This window comes from Geotrypetes seraphini, chromosome 2 (assembly GCF_902459505.1).
Source record: "Geotrypetes seraphini chromosome 2, aGeoSer1.1, whole genome shotgun sequence".
NCBI lineage: Eukaryota > Metazoa > Chordata > Amphibia > Gymnophiona > Dermophiidae > Geotrypetes > Geotrypetes seraphini.
In genome coordinates, this window is record NC_047085.1 from 186,408,446 (window position 1) to 186,432,794 (window position 24,349).

General features: G+C 40.9%; 1 protein-coding gene across 1 annotated transcript; it reads left to right on the plus strand.

The window, feature by feature from the left end:
- The first annotated feature begins 1,150 nt into the window (after window positions 1-1,150).
- PRL (prolactin) lies at window positions 1,151-22,293 on the plus strand. Its single transcript, XM_033934713.1, has 5 exons — window positions 1,151-1,178; window positions 3,211-3,392; window positions 8,662-8,769; window positions 21,786-21,965; window positions 22,102-22,293. The coding sequence occupies exons 1-5, from the start codon at window positions 1,151-1,153 to the stop codon at window positions 22,291-22,293; spliced, it is 690 nt and encodes a 229-aa protein (XP_033790604.1).
- The last annotated feature ends 2,056 nt before the right edge of the window (window positions 22,294-24,349 follow it).

Below are 24,349 nucleotides of genomic sequence, written 5' to 3' on the forward strand. Positions count from 1 at the left end.
TTGAATGTCTTGCGGGAAACATCCATAGTTGGACTTAGATGTCCCATCTAAAATGTCCCACCACATACACTTGCTCCTCTAAAGAAAATTATTTTTATACTATTCTGAGAACTGTATTGATGTGATGTTTTACAGGTAAAGGAATATCAAAATCTCTGATTAGTGGACCCTTAAGTTCTGCAGTCTGAGAATATGGAGATGAAATCCACACAGCTGCTAATACTTTTCCTGTTATGTACTGCCTGCATAATGAAAAAAGAAAAGATGGATACAAAACTTTAATATTGTGACTTGCTTAAACTGCATTATTAATATTACATTTATATTTTCAACCAAAACTCTAGATTAATATGTTTTCTCCTTCAAGGTATTTTTTACAGTGAACCCAATTTTGAAGCCCATCTTGTATCCTAAAAGACATATAGTGCTCATTTTACGAAGCCGCATTAGCGGTTTTAGCGCGTGTGATTTTTAATCATGCGCTAACCGCCACGCTAGCCAAAAAACTACCGCCTGCTCAAGAGGAGGTGGTAGCGGCTAGCGCGTCTGGCAGTTTAGCGTGCGCTATTACTCACGTTAAACTGCTAACGCAGCTTCATAAAAGAAGCCCATAATCTTCACGTGTTTTTAGGATTTATACTCTTACGTTTTATTTTACAGTCTGCGTAATAGTCTTGATTTTTTTAAACAGTCATTTACTTTATTTCACTAACATGGCTCATTGTGATCTTATCGAGTTACATATTTTAATTTTGTTGTGTTGACTGCTTGGTGTCATGTATTCATTAAAAATAAATCTCCATGCTGCTTTCCTAAAACACCCGATCCAATGAGCAATTCTAGAATACTCTCCTTTAAGTTCTAAAGTTAAAATTAATTACTTTAATCACTTATTGGAATGTTAGGTGTCAGTACAGCACTTAGCAATGTTTTCCTGAATATGAATGGGAAGGCAAGGCATATTTGATGTTTGTAATTATGAGTGCATCCTTAGCAAAATGAATGAAAGAGCAGATGGGGGGTGGGCAGACCCCACTGAATGTATTCAGCATGAATCCCTGAGCACATATAAAGCCCACATCAAGGACATTGAAAAGCAAGGACGTATGCAGTTATCTAACATCCTAAGTCATCAGTTAGGATCACTGCCATGGTTATCAGTGGAGCTTCACTGAAAGGTAGGCCTGTAGTTGCAAATTGGTAATAACATCTGTTTATCTCATATTGTAATAGCATATTTAGGATTTAAAGGATGCAATTACTGAATAGAGCACTTATCAATCTCTTTGGGCTATGGTCTATTAATGGACTTGTTATCTAAAGCATACAGTAGATACTTATAGTTGAAGATTTGAATGCATGTCATAGACATGCCCAAACTATTAGATATAAACCATCTTATATGAATTTAAATTTAACCTTAATCGACCTTTGTTTGGACTGATGATCTTCCCACTGTCTTCCTTCCCATTGCTCTTCAGCCCTCCCTAAGGGCATCAACATCTTAATTAAGCTCTGGACTTAGGGTGTACTTAGCTCTGTAGTATATTGCAGACATGATTGCATCTTAGCTGCTAATTATTAAGAGCCTTCCAAGTAACATTTTGTAGCCTATCAATTTTATTAACTCATAAACCTTGGAGGACCTGGGGTGTTGTTGCCGAGTAGAATGTTGAGGGCGCATTGAAGCCTGGTGCCCACACTTTTCAACCTCATTGCCTTGGAATATTCCTGTTAATGTTGCTGTCTCTTACCTTGCTCATGGTGCCTTGGAATATTTGTGTCACTGCTAATGATGTTTTACCTCTCTCCTGATACCTTGGGTTTTGGCATGAGGGCAAAACTATGAGTGCAGCAGTACTTTTAATTTAGATGTGGCTTATTATTTTTCAGTAGTAGCTGAAGACTAGATATTTTCCCATCCCCACTGGGTTTCCAATACAATTGTGAAATCCACGTAATGAAGGGTTAAATGACTTGCCAATAATTTCCCTGCATCATAGCCTACTGCTCTAACTACTAGGCTAATCCTTCAATTTAACCACTGAAGGGGAAGGCAAGTCTATGAGTAGAGTTGAGAAGGGGTGAAGAACTACCGGTATGTTCATAGTTTAAAAATTAGCAAAAGCCAATCCGGGCAAGTATTTTTCCTGGGATAATTTTAAAAGTGAAAATAAACACATATCTAAACTTTGAAAATCCTGTAAAGATGTAAAGTTTGCAGAGTGAAAAGTATGCAAGTACTTTTTCACCAGATCAAGCAATTCTAGAAATTACAGTGTTTAAACACTTATTTTGCAGTTATATTTTTCCTGTTGTAATTTGTTGGACTCAATTAGACCCTTGTTTTACCTACAGGTTTTGCTTGTTTAGGTTATTTACATTAATGCCTTTTGAACACCAGCATCAAATGTTTTGTCCCCTGAGAAGACAGTTTTCACTGCTGAAAACTGGATACTTGTTGGGACTATTTGATTATTTCATTTATATAATAAAGCTTATTTTGGTTGCATTGGACATCATACTTTTTGCTCAGTATGGCATGATAGTTTTCCCTTTGTTGTCTAGTTACATAGTAATATAGGAAATGACAGCAGATAAAGACCTGAACAGTCCATCCTGTCTTCCCTGTAATTACATGCATTATAATTTCATGATTAAATTGTCTTTTTTCTTTGTTTTTGTTTTTTTCTGGGCCATAGACCTTAGAAGTCCACACAGTTCTGTCCTTAGGTTCCAACTGATGGAGTTGCCATTGAAGCTGACACCAGCCTTTCCCAACCATCTCCTTTGTGGGATTCAGACCATGAACGTTTGCCCATTCATATTCTAGTCAGAGATCCTCTGTATTCATGCCACACTTTTTTTTGAATTCCATCACTATTTTACTCTCCACCACCTCTCTTGAGAGGGCATTTCACGAATCCACCACCCTCTCCGTGAAAAAGAATTTCCTAATATTCAAGTAAACTCTTGCTAAAGTGCTGGATGGAACTTGAAGCCCGTTTGGAATGCCTGACTTCTAAACTACCTATAAATGTATACGCATATGTACGTTTCAAGAAAGTTGAACAAACTGGAAATCAATGTTCATTTTTTTGTGAAACAGACATCACTATACAGCAAAAATTAAAACTAATGTTTTTTTGACATGCTTTACTGTGTATGTGTCAGTAGATTTGCATGTGATTTTTTCTTATACTCTAGCAGGTGTCCTGCTGATGATACTTCTGGTATCTAATATATTTCTACTGAAAAAGGGAGTGAACTCTTTACCAATCTGCCCTAATGGATCAGTCAACTGCCAGATTTCCACCGGTGACCTCTTTGATCGTGCTGTCAAACTATCACATTACATCCACTCCCTCTCTACTGAAATTTTCAATGAATTTGTGAGTATTCAACATCTGATTGAAATTGCCTTAACCTGCAAAAGAATACTTTAATAACTTCATCCCAGTTTCAGGCAGTAGCAAATAATGTTGTATTGACAGTATCACAGGATGATAGAGTTTTTATCATTATTGCTTAACATAACATAACAATACACTTGCATACCGCAAATACCTTTCAGTTCTGTGCGGTTAACAATCTAAAATGATACTGTATATTCACAGTGAATAACAATCCCTAATTAAAGAATGCATCAAACAAGTATGTTTTTAACAATTTTCTAAATGCCAAATAGATGTTAGAGCTTAATATAAAATTACCAAGATGTTTATCCAATATACCGGCCTGATATGATAGAATTCTATTGAAGAATTGTTTATAAACACATCCTCTTATAGAAGGAAAGGCATATAGCTGCAAATCTCATGTAGGGTATATTCTATTAACAAATTCAAAATGATCAAGAAGATAGCTAGATACGAGACCATGCAGAGACTTAAAGCAGATACTACCAAACTTAAACAATATTCTCGTCTCTACTGGCAGCCAGTCCAGTTTTTTAAAATAATATTTCGACACATGATCAAACTTTTTCAAATTGAATATCAAACAGACAGCGGTATTTTGGATAGTTTGCATCCTCTTGGTGGTTTCTTACATATGGATAAATAAATGATGTTACAGTAGTCTAAAGTACTTTAAAAAGTACTAGGAGCCTAATAGAGAGAAAATCAAAATATGGACGTATTGTTTGAAGCTTCCATAGCAGAAAATAACATTCTCTAACAAGGATATTAATGTGAGTGGACCCCAGTTCATTTACAAAAGTTGGATAACTCAAAGTCTAATAGATGCTGGCACTGTCAACTTGAAGTAGGGACACTGGAAAAATTTTTATTTTATTGTCCGTTGATACTCAATTTGGTGCAAAATCAACCTGGTATTAGGTGTCTCTATTCCATTGTTGTATGACGTGGTTTTATTTGGGATATTGTTACAACCTAATAGTCCACTTGACAAATATCAAAATAGACTTCTTATTATTATGACTGGGGTGGCCATGCAATTAATAAATAGAAATTGGAAAAATTAGGCTAGGTTAAATTTTTCTTTTTGGTGGGAAACACTTTGGGCTCCTTTTACTAAGCTGTGATAGCGGTTTTAGCGTGTGCTTAGCACATGCTAAATTGTCGCACACGCTAGACGCTAACACCAGCATTGAACTGGCATTAGTTCTAGCTGTCTAGCGCAGGTTTAGCGCACGCAGCAATTCTGCGTGTGCTAAAAATGCTATCGCAGTTTAGTAAAAGGAACCCTTTGTCTAAACTATAGATATGAAAGGATGGTAGCAGAACAATCTGGAAATAGTAAAAGGTTCAAAGAGATTTGGAGTCCAATGAAGGTATTTGTTAAGCAGCAGAATGATGCAATCCTTGATTCTTAGATTTACTTAGATTCTACACACAGCCAGGTAGGGGGGAGGGAAAGGGTGGAGTGGATAGGGTAATTTGTTTCAATTGTTTGCAAGAATATAAGGGCTGTTATTTGATATTTTTGAATGTATAATTGTTGCACTTTTTATAAGTTTTGAAAATCAATAAAAATTAAAAAAAAAGTGAGTGTCAAACGATAGATTTCAATCAAAGTAAATTCCTAAAATTTTGATAACTGGTAGGATTCCTAAAATTTAAGGAGTCCTCTTTGAGCTTATTTGAAAGGGAAGCCCAAAATGTTTTTTGTTTTATCAGGATTAAGGGCTTCTTTTACAAAGGTGCACTAGCATTTTTAATGCATGCACTGGATTAGCGCACGCTATAGCGCATGCTAGCTGAAAAACTGCCGCCTGCTCAAGAACATAAGAGCATAAGCAGTGCCTCTGCTGGGTCAGACCAGGAGTCCATCGCGCCCAGCAGTCCGTTCACGCGGTGGCCCATCAGATTCAGGACCTGTATAGTAGTCCTCTATCTATACCCTTCGATCCCCTTTTCCTTCAGGAAAGCATCCAATCCCTTCTTGAAACTCAATAGTGTACTCTGTCCTATCACACCTTCTGGAAGCGCATTCCAGGTGTCCACCACCCTTTGGGTGAAGAAGAACTTCCTAGCATTGGTTCTGAATCTGTCCCCTCTTAGTTTTTCCGAATGCCTTCTCATTCTTGTAGCTTTTGAAAGTTCGAAGAATCTGTCCCTCTCCACTTTCTCTATGCCCTTCATGATCTTGTAAGTCTCTATCATGTCCCCTCTAAGCCTCCGCCTCTCCAGGGAAAAGAGCCCCAATTTCTCTAATCTTTCAGCATATGAAAGGTTTTCCATACCTTTTATCAGTCGCGTCGCTCTCCTCTGAACCCTCCCAAGTATCGCCATATCCTTCTTAAGGTATGGCGACCAATACTGGACGCAGTACTTCAGATGCGGGTGCACCATCGACCGATACAACAGCAGGATAACGTCCTTCGTTCTGGTTGTGATACCCTTCTTGATAATACCTAGCATTCTGTTCGCCTTCTTAGAGGCCGCTGCGCACTGTGCCGACGGCTTCATTGTTTTGTCCACCAATACCCCCAAGTCCTTTTCTAGGCTACTTTCACCCATTGCCAGCCCTCCCATCGTATAGCTGTACATCGAGTTTCTGTTTCCTATATGCAAGACCTTACATTTTTCTACATTAAAGTTCATCTGCCATTTATTCACCCATTCTCCCAGTTTGTTCAGGTCCCTTTGTAAATCTTCACAGTCCTCCTTAGTCCCAACCCCACTAAAAAGTTTTGTGTCATCTGCGAATTTTATAATTTCGCACTTCGTCTTGGTTTCTAGGTCATTAATAAATACATTGAATAGCAGCGGTCCAAGTACTGACCCCTGCGGAACACCACTCGTGACCCTTCTCTAGTCCAGTAGCGGCTAGCGCATGCGCTATTCCATGCGTTAAAGCCCTAACGCACCTTTGGAAAAGGAGCCCTAAGTTTCAGTTTGAAATATTTCACCCATGTCTTTACAGATTCTAGAATAGAGGATATAAATTGTAAAATATCCACTGAAAAAGCTAAAATCGGAATTACAATTGTAATATCATCTGCATAGCTGTATAGCTTAACTCTAAGAGAAGAAAGCTTGATTCCCAGAGAGGCTTTACATAAACATATGAGGATATCGCTGCTCCTTAGAGCTTATCATCTAGTGAAGACAAACAGTTAAGACAGAACAGAAATAAACAGACTTCTATAATTTAAATGGTAAGGTTATAATTAATTGCGTAAAGGGCAACTTTTGTTTAGTAAAGCTCTAAAAATTGAGTTAATTTAGGAGTTAATTTAAAGGAAGAAAAAGGATTCTGAATCTAGTTTTTGCCTTCTCAGTTGTAGCTCAAGGCATTACATGGAGGAACAAGTTTTTTTTTTATCTATGCCTGGAGGGGCTTACAATCTAAGGGACAGATATTCAGCTGGTGGAAGTTAGTAATTTTTAAGGTTCTGATCAATGTGCTGACTTGATAATCAGTGCTCAGCCTAATCCAGGTATTGGCCCTAAATATCTGGACCTTGCCTAGCTATCAGAAGTTATCCAGAGCTAGGCAATATTCAGACCAAGACCCAGAAAACTATCCAGATAAAGTTAGGAAAGCTATTTTCCTGTCCTAACTTTCTTGGTAGTTACCTAGTTAGCAAGCTGAAAATTGGTACTAACTGGATGACTCAGAGCTCCACCTAGACTGTGCCCCCAGACCTCCTCTGCATTCCTCAATAGTTTTCTGAATTTTCAGTGGCATTATCTGGTTATATCCTGCTAAAAATGCAGGTATGGCGCAGCCAAAACTACTAAACTAAAATTTAGCTTTGTATACCGGGTTATCAACCAAAGGAAGCTCGACACGGTTAACAATAATTAATAAAAAATATACCATAAGTTGCAAGGGAATTAATTTTTAAAATATTTTGCAAATAGGAAAGTTTTTAAAGATTTGTGGAAGACTTGGAAAGGAATAGGACATCGCAAGGTTAAAGGAAGTTCATTCCATAGTTGAGAAAATGTAAAAACCAAAGAAAGTTTAACTGGGTAGAGCTTCTCCTATCTGGTTAAATAGCACTGACTATTGGTTTCTAAGTTTGTACTCAGTGCGAAGGAGTGTTAAATGACCTTCACAATATCACAAGGCCACTTTTTTAACCATTAGGTGATTCCTCCATCAATAAATAAACAGAAGTTGCAGTTTTTTAAAAATTTGACCGCCAGATATTCAACTGTCAGCAGTCAGTGTTTTTTCACATGCTGACCATCACCAGCTAAATTAGCCCTAGATTTTCAGAGTCAGACCATGTATGTGCACCAGCACTGCATATCCAAGGCTAATTCAAAGGAACCTGGCAATTGGAGTTTATGTGGGTCCTGGCTGATATTCAGCCAGGGCCCGATTAAGACAGTTATGCAACTTTTCTCTGAGACCTTTCCCAGTCACCCTCCTCTCCCAGTCATCCCCCCCCCCCCTGAGTCATCTCCCAGAGACCTCTCCCAGTCACCCCCCCCCCTCCCGCTACCATAAGAACCTCTTTCTTCCTCAGAATAACTCCTGCCTCTTGCAGCTGCCACAAGAAAATGGCTACTGTGACATCTCACGGCATTTCACAGCACTTGCATAGTTCCATGAAAGATCACAGCACGATAGAACTCGGGCAGAAGGTTTAGAACAGAACATACCATGAAACCAATAGATCAATGCTAACTTATTGGTGGTGCTGGGTATTGTCCAGAGAAGTCACAGTCAGAGGAGCAGCCAGATGATATGGTAAAAGCTCCACTAGATTTGGAAGTTGACTTCATTTTTCAAAGCTTGGAAAATATACAAGCTTACCATCTTCATGGCTTCATAGCCAGCATTGATCTGACAACAATGCTGGTAGCACATGGTTTCAGAGCAATGTTTGATATAAGCAGTAGGTTTGTAAATTTGTGTTCTCCCAGCATACGGCACTACACCACCAAAAACCTACATGTTGTACTATTTGGAGCAATACTGCAAGCCAAGTTGGAAGAACAATAAGCCTTTACTTCCTCCCAGCTAGGCATGGGGATCTCTTGAGCTGCAGGAGAAATTAGAGTGTGTGGGAAGTGGCAATGTTCTAAGCAACTTACCTCAGAATGCATTCCATTCTACCACAAATCCCTACGCTTCAGTCAAAACCCTATGAATGGCCCACCAAAGTAAAAAGATAGAAACAGTCTGGTTCATTCTTTTTGCTCTTTATTAATAATAGTTTGCTATACTGATCTATAGGATGAACGCTATGCCCAAGATCGGGGGTTCATAACAAAGTCTATCAATGCCTGCCACACCTCCTCCCTGAACACTCCAGAAGACAAGGTACAAGCACAGCAGATTCAAGTAAGTCATTTCTTGTTTCCACTAAGATGTTAACATTGATGGACATAGCTATCTATGGCAATTTTATTACTGGATGCTACCATTCAGGCATCCTAATAGTACAGGTAGTGAGTCTATTCTATAAGGACACTTACCTAGGGTTACTATACACCCAGGAAAACCCGGACATGTCCTCTTTTTAGAGGACTGTCCAGGTGTCTAGAGGGATTTCCAAAACTCAGCAGTTTGTCCAGGTTTGGAAATCCTGAGCTCGGAGGCTACGTCTGGAAACCTTTGCATATACGTGGCCATCACCATGATGGCATCATAAGTATGCACACATACGTGTGATGCCATTGTGTTGATGTTCGTGTATGTGCAAAGGCTTCCAAAAGCGGCCTTCAAGCTCGGGGAGGTTCATGGGGGCAGGGCTGGGGGAGGAAGGGGCAGAGCCGGAGGCGGAATGGGGTGAGACTGCAGGCAGGCAGGCTTTGTCGGCTTCAGTAAGTTTCTTTACTAAAGTGCCGCGAAGGTAAGGGGGAGGGAGGGAGGGAGATAGATTTGGCCATAGATAAGGAGGGAGGGAGGGAGGGGGCTGCGCGCAATCAGTGACCGCTCGCCTTCCCTCCCTTAACTGCAGAGACAAGGTCATTCACAGCTCCATGGGGCAGTGGATGGCCTTGTCACCGTGCCCGCAGTGAGCACTTCCCCCCCCCCATCATTTCGGTGGGTTACTGCCACCGTGTCATTCTCTAGTTTCAAGGCCCAAAAGGACAATCGGTTCTCCCAGACCTATGTCCAATGCCGGGCTATCCAATCCTCCAGATGATCGCGCAGTCGTTGGTAGAGCCAAGAAGAAGCGATCAACAGTCTGCTGGAGAGGGATGGATGCTAGTGCCGGTGAGGATATGGCTCTAATTACCCCCTTCCTCTTTGTATGAGGCATAACAGCAACGTTGAAGACTTACAAAGCCCACAAACAGGTAGGCAAAAGTACTCGGGAGATCCAGCTACTGTCGGCTCTTTCCAGCATTTTGCTAATGACTCTCACACTGCCACCACCTTGACATGCCCCCTGCTCAAGGCTCTCTCAAGCTCTATTATTTACTGCAGTTTCATACCACACTCATAACATCACCACCCCATGCTGTATGAGGTCTTATCCTGTCATATCCTATTAAGTAATTCCATACTTTTGAGTACTATCATACTCCCCTATGTATTGCCTTATCATGTCAAGATCTAAAATGTACTGTCATGCTCTACTCTACTATATATGTAAACTTGTAACCCATCCTGAGCTCTTCTGGGAGGATGGGATGCAAATCCAAATACTGTAAAGAAATACGTTGCTTATGTAAATGTTGGTCCCATCTATGCTCCGCCAATGCCCCTCCCCTGTGAGTTCCCTCTAACAGTTATGCACTGTTCCATTTAAGCATATAATTATAGAACAATGTTTAGGTGCTACCTTCATTGATGCAAGTGTATATTTACATGCCAGGATGGCAGTACTTTATAAGGTACTAGATTTAGGTGGCACATTATAGAGAGAGGAGGATAGAAATCTGTTATACAGAGAGAGGTATGTGAAGGGAAAGTCTGTAACAAGCTGCTTACATTTGGAACAATTTGCCACTTCACATCAGTAATTAACTGACTATTACCTCTTTCAAACTGCTACTCTTTAAATATTTGGGCCTCCACCTTGTGTCTTTCCTTTCACCTCTTTTTTAGTTCCTTATCTATAATAATAAAACACTAAGCGCGCATGCGCACTCCTACCTGCGTGATCCATGATCCGTAGGTCCCTGGCCGACAGGAGTGTGCATGCGCGCTTCACCTCCCCCCTCACTCACTGTAAGGCAGCACTCACTGTAAGGCAGTTTGTCATCATCGCCCATCCCCACCTCCCCCGGCGCACCCCTCATCGGCGCACCCGAACCCCCGTTGACCCTCCCATCCGACCCTCCCACCGTGAGACGACCACAAACCTCCCGGCTCCAGCAGCATCCGCAGTACTCTAAACACACTGCTTCGTGGCCTTCTACTACCCTGATTTTCTCTGCCGCGTCCCTGATGACATCAAGACAGAGACGTGGCAGAGGAAATCACGGGCAGTAGAAGGCCGTGAAACAGCATGTTTAGAGTGCTGCGGATGCTGTTGGAGCCGGGAGGTTTGTGGTCGTCTCACGGTGGGAGGGTCGGATGGGAGGGCCAGTGGGGTCTGCTGCACGGCAGCGGTAGTGGCCGGGGGGAGATGGAAACATGCTGCTCAATGGTTCTACTGCACAGGGGGGATGGGAGGGAGGGAGGGATAGAAAAATGCCGGGTTCTACTGTACAAGTGGAGGGGGGTAGAAATGGAAAGATGCTGTTCAAGGGTTCTACTGCAGGCAGGCTGGCTGGCTTCGGGGGGTGGGCATGGGACAAAGTCTGGAAGGCAGTGAGGGGACATAGGAAAGTGGCACTGGGGGCACTAAGGACATAGGAAGGGGAACTGAGGGTACTAAGGACATAGGAGGCACCGAGGGCACTAAGGACACAGGACATAGGCACTGGGGGCACTAAGGACACAGAATGGAGGGACTGGGGGCACTAAGGACTGGGAAGGAGACACTGGGGGCACTAAGGACATAGGAGAGGGCACTAAGGACATAGGAGAGGGCACTAAGGACATAGGAGAGGGCACTAAGGTCATAGGAAAGGGCACTAAGGACATAGGAGGCACTGAGGGCACTAAGGACATAGGATGGGACACTAAAGACATAGGAAAGCGGCACTGGGGGCACTAAAGACATAGGAAGGAGGCACTGAGGGCATTAAAGACATAGGATGGGACACTATGGACATAGGAAGGGGGCCACGGAGAGACTGGCAGGCATGGCACAACAGAGAAATATAGGCAGGCAGGGGGCCAGGGAAACAGAGACAGAAATAAAAACTTACAGACAGACAGGGGGCCAGGGAGAGACACAGACAAAAAGAATGACAGACAGACAGCATCCAAGGAGAGAGAGACAAAGAAAAAAAAAAAAACCAGACAGACAGACATCTACTCTAGCACCCTTTGAAACAACTGAAGAAAAATAATATCCCTGGATCTTTAAATAATACTTAGGCTTTTACACAGTCCTCATTTAAAGGAGGCAATTCACACATCAGAGAGTGATTTACTTAACAGTAAACAAAGAAAAAAAAACCAACAAAAATATGGTAATGTTACGTCTTATAATTAATTGAAAGACCTTTTAAACAAGAGTCAATTGTTTTTACTTCTCATCAGAGGGACTAGACATTATTACTTCCTTTCCTTCAAGAAAATATTGTAATTGGGAGGGCTCATAAAAAAATATAAGAAGGATCATACATTTGCATGGATATCTTAGTTGAAATTTTGCTCCAAAGAAAATCACAAACTGTTTCATTTCTAGAAACCATTTTCTCCTGGTTTTGTTGATTTTGAGACATCTGGGAACACCTCTTTTAGCCTTAAAAAAAGCCTAAGAAGTGACTCTTTCCCCCTTTTCTACAAAACCGCTCTAGCATTTTTTAGCACAGAGAGCCACGCTGACTGAGTTTCTATGAGCGTCGGGAGCAACTCGGGCCATTCAGTGCTAAAAAATGTTAGTGCGATTTCGTAGAAGAGGGGGTTTGTCTTGCTGTAAAACGAAAGTCACCAGAAGTGTCGAACAACTTATAACTTCATCCCCCGAAGTTTCCAAAATTCTTGTAACATTCAATGGGCTTGAGGAATCAGGTAAAGCCATAGGGGTGAAGCTGTTTTTTTAAATATATATATTAGCAATAAATTTATTTTATGAAGAGGAGGAAGTCCATCCTCCCGGTACTTAAATACTTCCCTCAAAAATGTATAAAATAATTCCTTAGAAGCAATTTAGGAAAGTTTAGAATCCTAAGATTCAAGAATTTGGTGTAATTTTCAAAATTCTCAGCTTTCCTTGCAAACAATAATCTATCTTGCATTAAAGAAGATTGAGAGGACTGTAACCCTTTGACCCATTGGTCATGGTGTTTAACTTTTTCCCTGTGGACTTTCATCTCTTCCTTAGTTTTGACCAACCTCTGTGTCTGAACATGAACCAGGGGAAGGGTTTCAGCACATAACTTGTGCAGGGAGTCTAATGCCGTCCAGATTGATTCTAGTGTGAATTAAGCAGGTCTTACCAATGAGGGGACTGGTGGTATCTGTCCTAGACCTGCTGAACCTTCCACGCTCTCCTCCTCTGCCTTAGATGTTCCAGCCATGTTCCTTATATTTTTTGAGCACTTGTAAACTATTTAGATGCCTAAGCAAGGCTTGTGCGGTACATTAAATGGAATAAATAAGTAAATAAATACGTGTGCACTAACTGTAGACCTAAATATGAGCATTTATTTATTTAGATTTATATCCTGTCCTCCCCATAGAGCTCAGAACAGGTTACAGTTTACATTCAAAATGGTATGATATAGGGTTCACAAACAGTGTGTTGTAATATATCTTCATATCGGATTACTTACTGATGCTGGTGAAGGGTTGAGGGAGTGACTATTCAAAAAGGTAGGTTTTTTACAGCTTTTCTAAAGTTAAGAAGTCCTTTAAGGGCTCTGTTATGAGGAGGTAGGCTGTTCCAGAGGTTTGTTAAGAAATGGGAATAGGATCGTTTCTGGGCTGTATGGAGTTGGAGGGAGTGTCCTGATGGTGTATGTAGGCGTATTTCATCTTGGGGTGTAGAGAGGAAGTTTGTCTGAGAAGAATTTGGGTGTCATGTTGTAGAGGGATTTATATGCCAACACTATGCATTTGAAAATGCAGTGTTTGGTTACGAGCAGCCAGTGGGCTGATATCAGTGCTGGAGAGAATGGGTCATGGGTTTGAAGGTTTTTCAGTAGTCTTATTGCTGCATTTTGAACTCGCTGACACTTCACTGTGAACATGCAAATTGCTTCTCACAGGTCTCCCCCCCCCCAAAAAAAATTATATCTCTCCTCATCAATCTGTTCAAAATTCTTCGGCATGACTTATCTTCCACCAGTATCACTACACTTTCATAACCCATCTCCTGAAGTCACTCCATGGGCTCCTGATCCATTTCCGTATACAGTTTAAATTTCTCTTGCTGACTTACAAGTACAGTGGTACCTTGGATTATGAGCATAATTTGATCCAGGAGTATGCTCGTCATCGAAAATGCTTGTTTATCAAAGCGAGTTTCCCCATAGGAAATAATGGAAACTCGCTTTGATGCGTTTCCCCCCCCCACCCACAAGAACCGGCATTGATCCTCCGAAGGCCCCCCTGCGATCCGCCCACCCCTCCCCCGATTCGGCACCCCCACTGCCACAATCCGGCACTCCCCCCCCCGACGCGATTGATTCTGAACGTGAACTCGCAGGCCTTGAGCATGCTCAGATTCTCAAGGCCTAGCAGAAGAGGAGGCCGATCTTCGGGCACCGGCACCAAGCACAGAACATGCCGGTGCCGGTGCCCAGATTAGGGTAAGAAGCATCGGGGGGGGGTGACGGATCGTGGCGGAGGTTGCCCAATCGCGTCAGGGGGGTGCCGGATCATGGCGGGGGGTGCCGGATCGCGTCGGGGGGGTGCCGGATTGGGGGGGGGGGAGGGTGCCGGATTGCAGGGGGGTGCTCGTAAATCGAGCCATGCTCGGTTTCTGAGGCACCGATTTTGCAAATGTTTTGCTCGTCTTGCAAAACACTCGCAAACAGGTGCACTCGTAAGCCGAGGTACCACTGTACATTCATTCTTCAGTTCCTCAGTATCTTAACTTTCTTATCACCCTTGAATATCCCTTCAGACAGCTGAACTAAAAAAGAGAGCAGGTCAGGTGCAGCTCTGGGGAAGAGTCCAAGTTATGCAGGTGTCACAAAATTCAGTGCCAGCATCCACATAGTTAAGCAGCTTAATTTACATTAAGTTGCTTATCTATGCAGGTGCCAGCATTGAATATCAGGGCCTGCATAAACTTTTTATTTCTATTTAAATAATATTTTTTTAACAGTCCCCCAGAGCTCCTGATCCTCTTTCCAACCCCCGAAAACCATTCCCATGTCTGCTAAGATTTGCATCTTTGTAGATGATACAATCATTTGCAATAGGGTAGACACCCCTGATGGTGCAAATAACACGAGGAAGAACCAAGCGAAGCTTGAAGAATGGTCTGAAATTTAATGCTAAGATTTAATACCAAGAAATGCAAGGTCATGCATTTAGGCTGCAAAAATATGAGGAAATGGTACAATTTAGTACAATTTAGTAGGTGAAGAAATTTTGTGCACAAAAGAGGAGCAGGACTTGGGTTTGATAGTATATGATGATTTTAAGGTAGCCAATCAGGTTGAAAAGGCAACAGCAAAAAGTAGAAGGATGTTTGGTTGCATAGGGAAAGGAATGGTCAGTAGGTAAAAGAAGGTATTAATGCCCCTGTATAAAACTCTGGTGAGACCTCATTTAGAATATTTTGTACAATTTTGGAAACTGTATCTTCAAAAAGATATAAACAAGATAGAATCTGACCAGAAGAAGGCTACTAAAATGGTTGGTGGTCTTTGTCATAAGGCATAGCATACTGGGACAGACTTAAAGATCTCAATATATATGCTATGGAGGAATGGTGGGGGGAGGGATATATGATAGATACCTACATGGCATAAATACTCCTGAGATGAGTCTCTTTCAACTGAAAAGAAACTCTGGAAAGAGAGGTCATAGTATGAAATTAAGAATTAATAGGTTCAGGAGTAATCTAAAGAAATACCTTTGTACAGAAAGGGTGGTAGATGCATGGAATAGTCTCCCAGTGGAGGTGATGGAGACAAAGTCTGTGTCTGAATTCAAGAAAGAGTGGGGCAGACATATGGGATCTCTTAGGGATAGAAGGAGATAGTAGTTGCTGCAGATGACAGACTGGATGGGCCATTTGACCTTCATCTGCAGTCATGTTTCTATGGTTTGTTCAGAATGACCATAAAACCTGCACCTGACATAGAGCCTGATTTTCCTTTCCAATTTCATTTTCAGGGGAGATGGATGGGGTTATCAACCACTGCAGGATTAAGGAGAGGTCATGCCTTAATCACTCCAGTGGTCAGCTTCTTTTTGTAACTTGGATGCGACTGAAACAGGTCTAGATAAAAAGATCCTTCTTTTTAGACATGGATGTGTCTCCCCTTTTAAAAATCCCAAATGGATGTCCTATTTTTGGACTCTATTCCTGCCAAAAGCATACCCCCTTTCTATTGTCCAATGTCCAAATTTTGACTTTCCACATTCAGGGTTTGGATTTTCGTAGTAGATTTCTATTTTTAAAAGTTATTTTAAGATGTTCATCTATTTTGAAAACAATTACCTTAATCTTATATTCTGTTTCTATCCTTACGAATTCAAAGTGGATTACAGTAAAGAAGCCTTCTCAAAAAAATGGGAATTATAGACAATTGTTTCTCTGAAAGTTATTGTAACCCAAGACTCCTACCCTACCCTTCCCCCCTAGACCTCCTTTCTCCTCCCTTCCCACTCACCTTCCCCTGACCCTTACATTGCTCCAGCCCCCCTTCTTAACTCTATTAATTGTATCTATTCTGCTGATTGTTCCACTTACTGATTGTACTTGCTGATTGTACCTTTTCTCTGATTGTACCCTTTCTCTGATTGTACCCATTCGCTGATTGTCCAGCTCTTCTTCACTGTAAACCGCCTCGAACTTCTATGGCTTTGGCGGTATATAAGAAATTATTATTATTATTTAAATTCAATAATTAATCCTATTAATTAGAAAATAGATTTTTTGAAATGCAAATATGATGATATTTGTCTAATTTGAGAGGGATATCATTCCCAATTTTTACACTCTGATATAAAAAAGTTTATCTCCCAATGATTTAGCCAAATATTCTTTATAAAAGGAAAATCTAAATCTAGTCTCTGTTGTCTTCTGAAATTCAATCAGTTAGTAGGTAATATAAAAAAATTATCTTAGATCTTCAGCATTTTAGTATGAAAACATTTAAATGCTAGACATGCTATTTTAAAATATATACATAAATTTTACTGCAAGCCAATAAAATCTTTTTAAAAGTGGCATAGCACTTTCAATTTTTCTTAACCTGAATATCAATCTTGCAGCAGTATAATGTAATAATTGCTAGGGTTATTTTAGCACAAGGAAGCATCGAGCCACCAAACCATAGTCTGCTGCTTCCAACTGTGCTGTGGCTTCACCCCTTCCAATTTTTCCCCCTGAATAATTACCCGCAATCTGATCACCCCCATCAAATACCCCCAAATCAAGATCCTTAGCCCTCCAAGCAATATTCCCCAACCATACACTCTCTTAAGCAGTGCCCTATCCCAGTCCAAATATCCCCATCTTAGCACCCTGGTCAATCCACCCCCACCTCCTTCCGGTGGACATACTTTACAGATTGTGGTCCAATGGGTGCTTGGACATGAGTTATCCTTACAAGGAAGCATGACTCCTACTGGTAGGAGTGCAAACCATAGGAGTGCCATGTTGAAAAACAACATCAGAAGGACAGGAGTGGCTGGAGATCACTCCTGCCAAAGCACTTACTGGATTACCAGACCATATGGCTTGTCCAAGAGGGTAGGGGTGGTTGTCTCTGGGGGCTTGGGAATTACTGAACTGGGGTGGGGATTGTTCGTAGAAAGGATTATATAGAACACTAGCTGATGACCCGGCGTTGCACGGGTATTTAATTATAGCAATAACACAGTAAATGGATTCAAATAAAGATACTTTATAGTGGGGAATGAAATTATATTTTTACAGCTTTATAAAAAGTACAATAATTAAATTATAATGCAAAATATTTGACAAAATGAATACAATACAACAAACACAAAACTTGATTATTAACAACATTTTTAGTTTCACCTCCAGGAGCAAGAACATATAAATTCTTGGGTGAAGAGACCCCCAGAACATATAACCCCAGGTAGTGAGGGATCTGCATACCAAGTTTCGATCAGATTGGTCAAGCCGTTTATTATTTACTGTGAGAATGGCAGCTGTGTATAATTTTTCCATTGACATGAATGGGTGAAATCAGATTTTCTGTTTGTAGCTCCGCCCACATGTGCAGGTGGGCCGCGAGACTCCCAGAACATATCACCCCAGGTAGTGAGGGATCTGCATACCAAGTTTCGTTCAAATCGGTCAAGCCGTTTTTGAAGTACTGTGAGAATGGCAGCTTTTTACTTTTTTTCCATTGACATGAATGGGTGAAATCTGAAGTTCTGTTTGTAGCTCCGCCCATGTGTGCTGGTGGGCCGAGAGACTCCCAAAACATATCACCCCAGGTAGTTGGAATTACTGTGAGAATGGCAGCTTTTTACATTTTTTCCCTTGACATGAATGGGTGAAATCTGATTTTATGTTTGTAGCTCCGCCCATGTGTGCATGTGGGCTGCGAGACCCCCAGAACATATCACCCCAGGTAGTGAGGGATCTGCATACCAAGTTTCGTTCAAATCGGTCAAGCCGTTTTTGCGTGATCGCGGCACATACACACATACATACCTCGCTTTTATATGTATAGACTAGCTGATGCCCCGGCGTTGCACGGGTAATTAATTATAGCAATAACACTGTAAATGGATTCAAATAAAGATACTTTATAGTGGTGAATGAAATTATTTTTTTACAGCTTTATAAAAAGTACAATATTCAAATTATAATGTGAAATATTTGACAAAATGAATACAATACAACTAACGCAAAACGTGATTATAAACAACATTTTTAGTTTCACCTCCAGGAGCAAGAACATATAAATTCTTGAGTGAACCCACCCTTGAGCAAGCAACATAGAGTTGTGGGCCGCGATACCCCCAGAACATATCACCCCAGGTAGTGAGGGATCTGCATACCAAGTTTCGTTCAAATCGGTCAAGACGTTTTTGAATTACTGTGAGAATGGCAGCTTTTTACATTTTTTCCATTGACATGAATGGGTGAAAGCTGATTTTCTGTTTGTAGCTCCGCCCACGTGTGCAGGTGGGCCGCGAGACCCCCAGAACATATCACTCCAGGTAGTGAGGGATCTGCATACCAAGTTTCGTTCAAATCGGTCAAACCGTTTTTTAATTACTGTGAGAATGGCAGCTTTTTACATTTTTTCCATTGACATGAATGGGTGAAATCTGATTTTCTGTTTGTAGCTCCGCCCACGTGTGCAGGTGGGCCGCGAGACCCCCAGAACATATAACCCCAGGTAGTGAGGGATCTGCATACCAAGTTTCGTTCAAATCGGTCAAGCCGTTTTTGATTTACTGTGAGAATGGCAGCTTTTTACATTTTTTCCATTGACATGAATGGGTGAAATCTGATTTTCTGTTTGTAGCTCCGCCCACGTGTGCAGGTGGGCCGCGAGACCCCCAGAACATATAACCCCAGGTAGTGAGGGATCTGCATACCAAGTTTCGTTCAAATCGGTCAAGCCGTTTTTTAATTACTGTGAGAATGGCAGCTTTTTACATTTTTTCCATTGACATGAATGGGTGAAATCTGATTTTCTGTTTGTAGCTCCGCCCACGTGTGCAGGTGGGCCGCAAGACCCCCAGAACATATCACTCCAGGTAGTGAGGGATCTGCATACCAAGTTTCGTTCAAATCGGTCAAACCGTTTTTGAATTACTGTGAGAATGGCAGCTTTTTACATTTTTTCCATTGACATGAATGGGTGAAATCTGATTTTATGTTTGTAGCTCCGCCCATGTGTGCATGTGGGCTGCGAGACCCCCAGAACATATCACCCCAGGTAGTGAGGGATCTGCATACCAAGTTTCGTTCAAATCGGTCAAGCCGTTTTTGCGTGATCGCGGCACATACACACATACATACCTCGCTTTTATATGTATAGACTAGCTGATGCCCCGGCGTTGCACGGGTAATTAATTATAGCAATAACACTGTAAATGGATTCAAATAAAGATACTTTATAGTGGTGAATGAAATTATTTTTTTACAGCTTTATAAAAAGTACAATATTCAAATTATAATGTGAAATATTTGACAAAATGAATACAATACAACTAACGCAAAACGTGATTATAAACAACATTTTTAGTTTCACCTCCAGGAGCAAGAACATATAAATTCTTGAGTGAACCCACCCTTGAGCAAGCAACATAGAGTTGTGGGCCGCGATACCCCCAGAACATATCACCCCAGGTAGTGAGGGATCTGCATACCAAGTTTCGTTCAAATCGGTCAAGACGTTTTTGAATTACTGTGAGAATGGCAGCTTTTTACATTTTTTCCATTGACATGAATGGGTGAAAGCTGATTTTCTGTTTGTAGCTCCGCCCACGTGTGCAGGTGGGCCGCGAGACCCCCAGAACATATCACTCCAGGTAGTGAGGGATCTGCATACCAAGTTTCGTTCAAATCGGTCAAACCGTTTTTGAATTACTGTGAGAATGGCAGCTTTTTACATTTTTTCCATTGACATGAATGGGTGAAATCTGATTTTCTGTGTGTAGCTCCGCCCACGTGTGCAGGTGGGCCTTGAGACCCCCAGAACATATCACCCCAGGTAGTGAGGGATCTGCATACCTAGTTTCGTTCAAATCGGTCTAGCCGTTTTTGCGTGATCGCTGCACATACACACATACATACACACATACATCCGATTTTATATATATAGATTGGGGGCTTGCTTGGAGGAATTAGGAAGCTTGACTGAAGATGCTTGATGGAGGTGTTAAGATCAGGGTGGGGGAAGTGATCAGGATCAGGAGGCTTTCTCAAGGAAGGGGGGTGAGTACTAAATAAAAGAAGGAGGGGATTTATATATATATATATATATATATATATATATATATATAAATTTATTTTTTTTTTTGTAATCTTTATTGATTTTTAATCTAAAACAGTGTTATACAAATGAACAAACAGTAGGTATTACATACATTACACTAATAGCTGTACAGGTAACATATATATAATTCAGGTTTTATATTTTGCTCTTTGAAAGAGTATAAAGATGAGGGGAAACTCCATGAAATTACATGGTAATACATTTTAAATAAATAGGAGAAAATATTTTTTTCACCCAACAAATAATTAAGCTCTGGAACTTGTCATCAGAGGATATGGTTACAGTGGTTAACAAATCTGGGTCTAAATAAGGTTTTGACAAATTTATGAAGGAAAAGTCTATTATCTACTGTTAAGGTATGGTAGACATGTGGAAGCCACGCCTTATTCCTGGACCTGTTAGCACAGAATCTTGCTACTATTCAGGATTCTGCCAGGTACGTATGACCTGGATTAGTCACGGTTAGAAGCAGGATGCTGGGATAGATGGACCATCAGTTTGACCCATTATGCCAATTCTTATGTTCTTCTGTTTATAACCAGTTCTACGGTGGCACCAAAGGTTCTGTGGGTACTTCTGATATTTAGTATCATTCTCGTATACCTAACTGGGTAAAATTAGAACTGTCTTTTTTGTGGCCCAACATGATCAGTTAAATATGTGGACAATGACATTGAATATCACTGCGGCTGGCATAAATTCTAGGATCACCCTGACTCTGCCCCTGACCACCCCAGCACTCCTTGTGGCCAGAGCCCATATTCAATGGCCCTACCCAGTTAACTGCTGCTGAATATTGGCAGCTTGCCAATTCAGTGAGATTTAAGCAGACCGGAGTCTCTTCAGGCTGCTAAAGCCCCACTGAATATTTACCCTCTTCTTATATTCTTATGTACCTCTGAGAAATCAGTATTAGTGATTCAAATCACCTGCTTTGTTTGGGGGTCATGGGCTAGAAAGGTCAACTTAGTTGGAGGGGAAAGAGTGAACTTTCTTCCCTTCCCCTTTCTTCCTTCCACCACTAATGCTCACTCTCTTTCACTCACATAAACACACTCTCCCCCTCCCCATTCCCCTCCCCCCAGAGACTGACATAATCCTTTTCATGCTCCTCTGTTTCTACTTTCTTTTACCCAGCTGCCTCCATTTCTTTTCCTTCTTGTCAACCTATAGCATGAAGACCTATTGAACTTAGTGCTAAGGGTACTACGTTCCTGGAATGACCCTTTGGTCCATTTGGTATCTGAAGTACAAGGGATCAAAGAAGCTCCAGATACCATCCTCTGGAAGGCTATTGAGATTGAAGACCAAACCAAGAGACTCCTAGAAGGAATGGAGAAAATAGTTAAGCGGGTACGAAGCATGTTTTTTTAAATTATTATTTCTTTCAGCCCATTTGCCTCTTTATTCATAGAATCTATGATGGTGTCAATAAAATTGAAGTCAAATAAATCTTCAATGCCCTACAGTATATCTTCTTGCTGATTAGGTTCAACCAGGAGACTTGGGGAATGAAGTCTACTCACTGTGGCCAGGCCCTCCAGCTGTGCAAGTTGCAGATGACGATTCTCGCCTCTTTGCTTTTTATAATCTGCTCCACTGCCTTCGCAGAGATTCACACAAGATTGACAACTATCTGAAGCTCTTGAAATGTCGTCTTATCCAAGATAGCAGCTGTTAAGTCGTCACCCTGACATATTTGACTGTGATGCTATTTCTACTTATGTTTGGTTGTTTTGTCACTATTTAAAGTGCTTTTAAATCTCTTTATCATACATAAACATACTTGTTGATGTGCAAATTATCTTCACTTTATTTAAAAAAAAAAAAAAAAAAAAAGCCAAGATAGACATTTGGCACTTACAATTAAACCTTGTGGAGATCACTGTTAAGACAATAAATACTATCTTTATGAGTAGCACATCTTGAATCTAAGCACAAAATATATATTTAAAAAAAAATTGCAAATAAGAAATAAAGACATAAAAGCATGTCTAAAAGTGTGAACACTGTCAGTTTTTATAATGCCTTGTAACTAGCTGATGACAAGTTTAATTCACTGGAGGAGCTTTTCCTTGTCTCCACTGTCTTAGCCCAGCATTCATTCTCACTCTACATGACACTGGCTTCCTGCTCCTATCAGATCTTGCTTCCCTAGCTTCTTTCAGCCCCAATGCTTATACATTCCATTCCAGCTAAAGGTCAGCACAGGTGAAGATCACCACAACAACTGGAAAACATGTCTGCCCACTGAGCATGTCACACACAACACCACCAATAAAATTATGACAAACAGCAGATTATAGAGTTTTTACAAATATTTATCCAGATAGCCATTTGAGGGAAAGTCCCCTCTCCTACAAAAACAGAGACCTGTATGTTAAGGTCACAGGATCTTACAGTATGTATGTCCTTGTGGTAATGTGAGTGAATGCATGTCATGAAGCCAGGTAAGATAGGCCACATAACCTCAACAAATTACACTGGAAGCAAATAATATTTATTAAAAGTACCCAGTAAAGTCTCCTTTTCATGTCACAGAAACGGAGGAAGCAATACTCAAAGTTAGCTCTGTAAACATAACAGTATCCTTGGGTGGCCTGCTCCTTCAGCACCATAAGAACAAAAAGAATAGCTATACTGGGTCAGACCAATGGTCCATTTAGCCCTGTATACTGGTTCCACAGTGGCCAATCCAGGTCACAAGTATTTGTATTTCTTTATTTATATTTTGCCTTTCCCAAGGTGGGTCACAGTAAAGTGCATACACAAACAGAAACACATACAATACACCTGGCAGAAACCCAAATAGTAGCAACATTCCATGCTACCAATCCCAGGACAATTAGTGTGTCTTCCCCATGTCTATCTCAATAGCAGACTATGGACTTTTCCTCCAGGAACGTATCCAAAACTTTTTTTTAAAATCAGCTACATTAACCACTGTTATCACAACCTCTGGCAACAAACAAGTTCTAGAGTTTAACTATTCTTTGTGTGAAAAAATATTTCCTCCTATTGGTTTTAGAAATATTTCCCTGTAACTTCGTTGAGTGCTCCCTATTCTTTGTAAAGTTTGATGGAGTAAAAAAAAATCAATGAACTTGTACCCATTCTACACTACTCAGGATGTTGTAGACTTCAATCATATCTCCCTTCAGTCATCTGTTCTCTGTGCTAAAGAACCATAACCTCCTTAGTCTTTCCTCATATGAGAAGAGATCCATCCCCTTTATCATCTTGATCGCTTTTCTAATTCCACTACAGTATAATTTCGTTATAACGGACTTCAAGGAACCTGGAAAAACGGTCTGTTATATTCAGAGTTGCATTTTTTAAAAACTTTATTTAGGTCAACTTGAAACAACGTTCAATCAATTAACAACAGTCACTGCATAACCATATCAGCAACATCAAGAACAAAACTCAGCAAAACATTGGTATGGCATGAAATGATTGTACAACCAGAACACTAAAAGATGTTCTAAAGCATTATGTCATACTGTACTGGAAAGAAAAATACTCTGTCATTTTCTTCTAGGCTGCATTTTGATACTATCACCGGCATGCCACGTGCCTTGTAGGCGAAGAAAACCACAACTAAAAGCAGCTCTGGGGACCAAATTGGTTGTCCGTTACATCCAAAAGTCCATTATATGCGAGTCTGCTATATGCGATGATTTTCTGTATGTTTATAATGGTGCACAGTCGGAAACAGCGGACCTCATCCGCTATAG

Coding starts and splice junctions, on each gene's coding strand:
- PRL (XM_033934713.1), top strand. CDS start 1,151: ATGGTTATCAGTGGAGCTTCACTGAAAG. Junction 1,179..3,210: donor CAGTGGAGCTTCACTGAAAG/GTAGGCCTGTAG, acceptor ATACTCTAGCAG/GTGTCCTGCTGATGATACTT. Junction 21,966..22,101: donor TGGAGAAAATAGTTAAGCGG/GTACGAAGCATG, acceptor CTTGCTGATTAG/GTTCAACCAGGAGACTTGGG.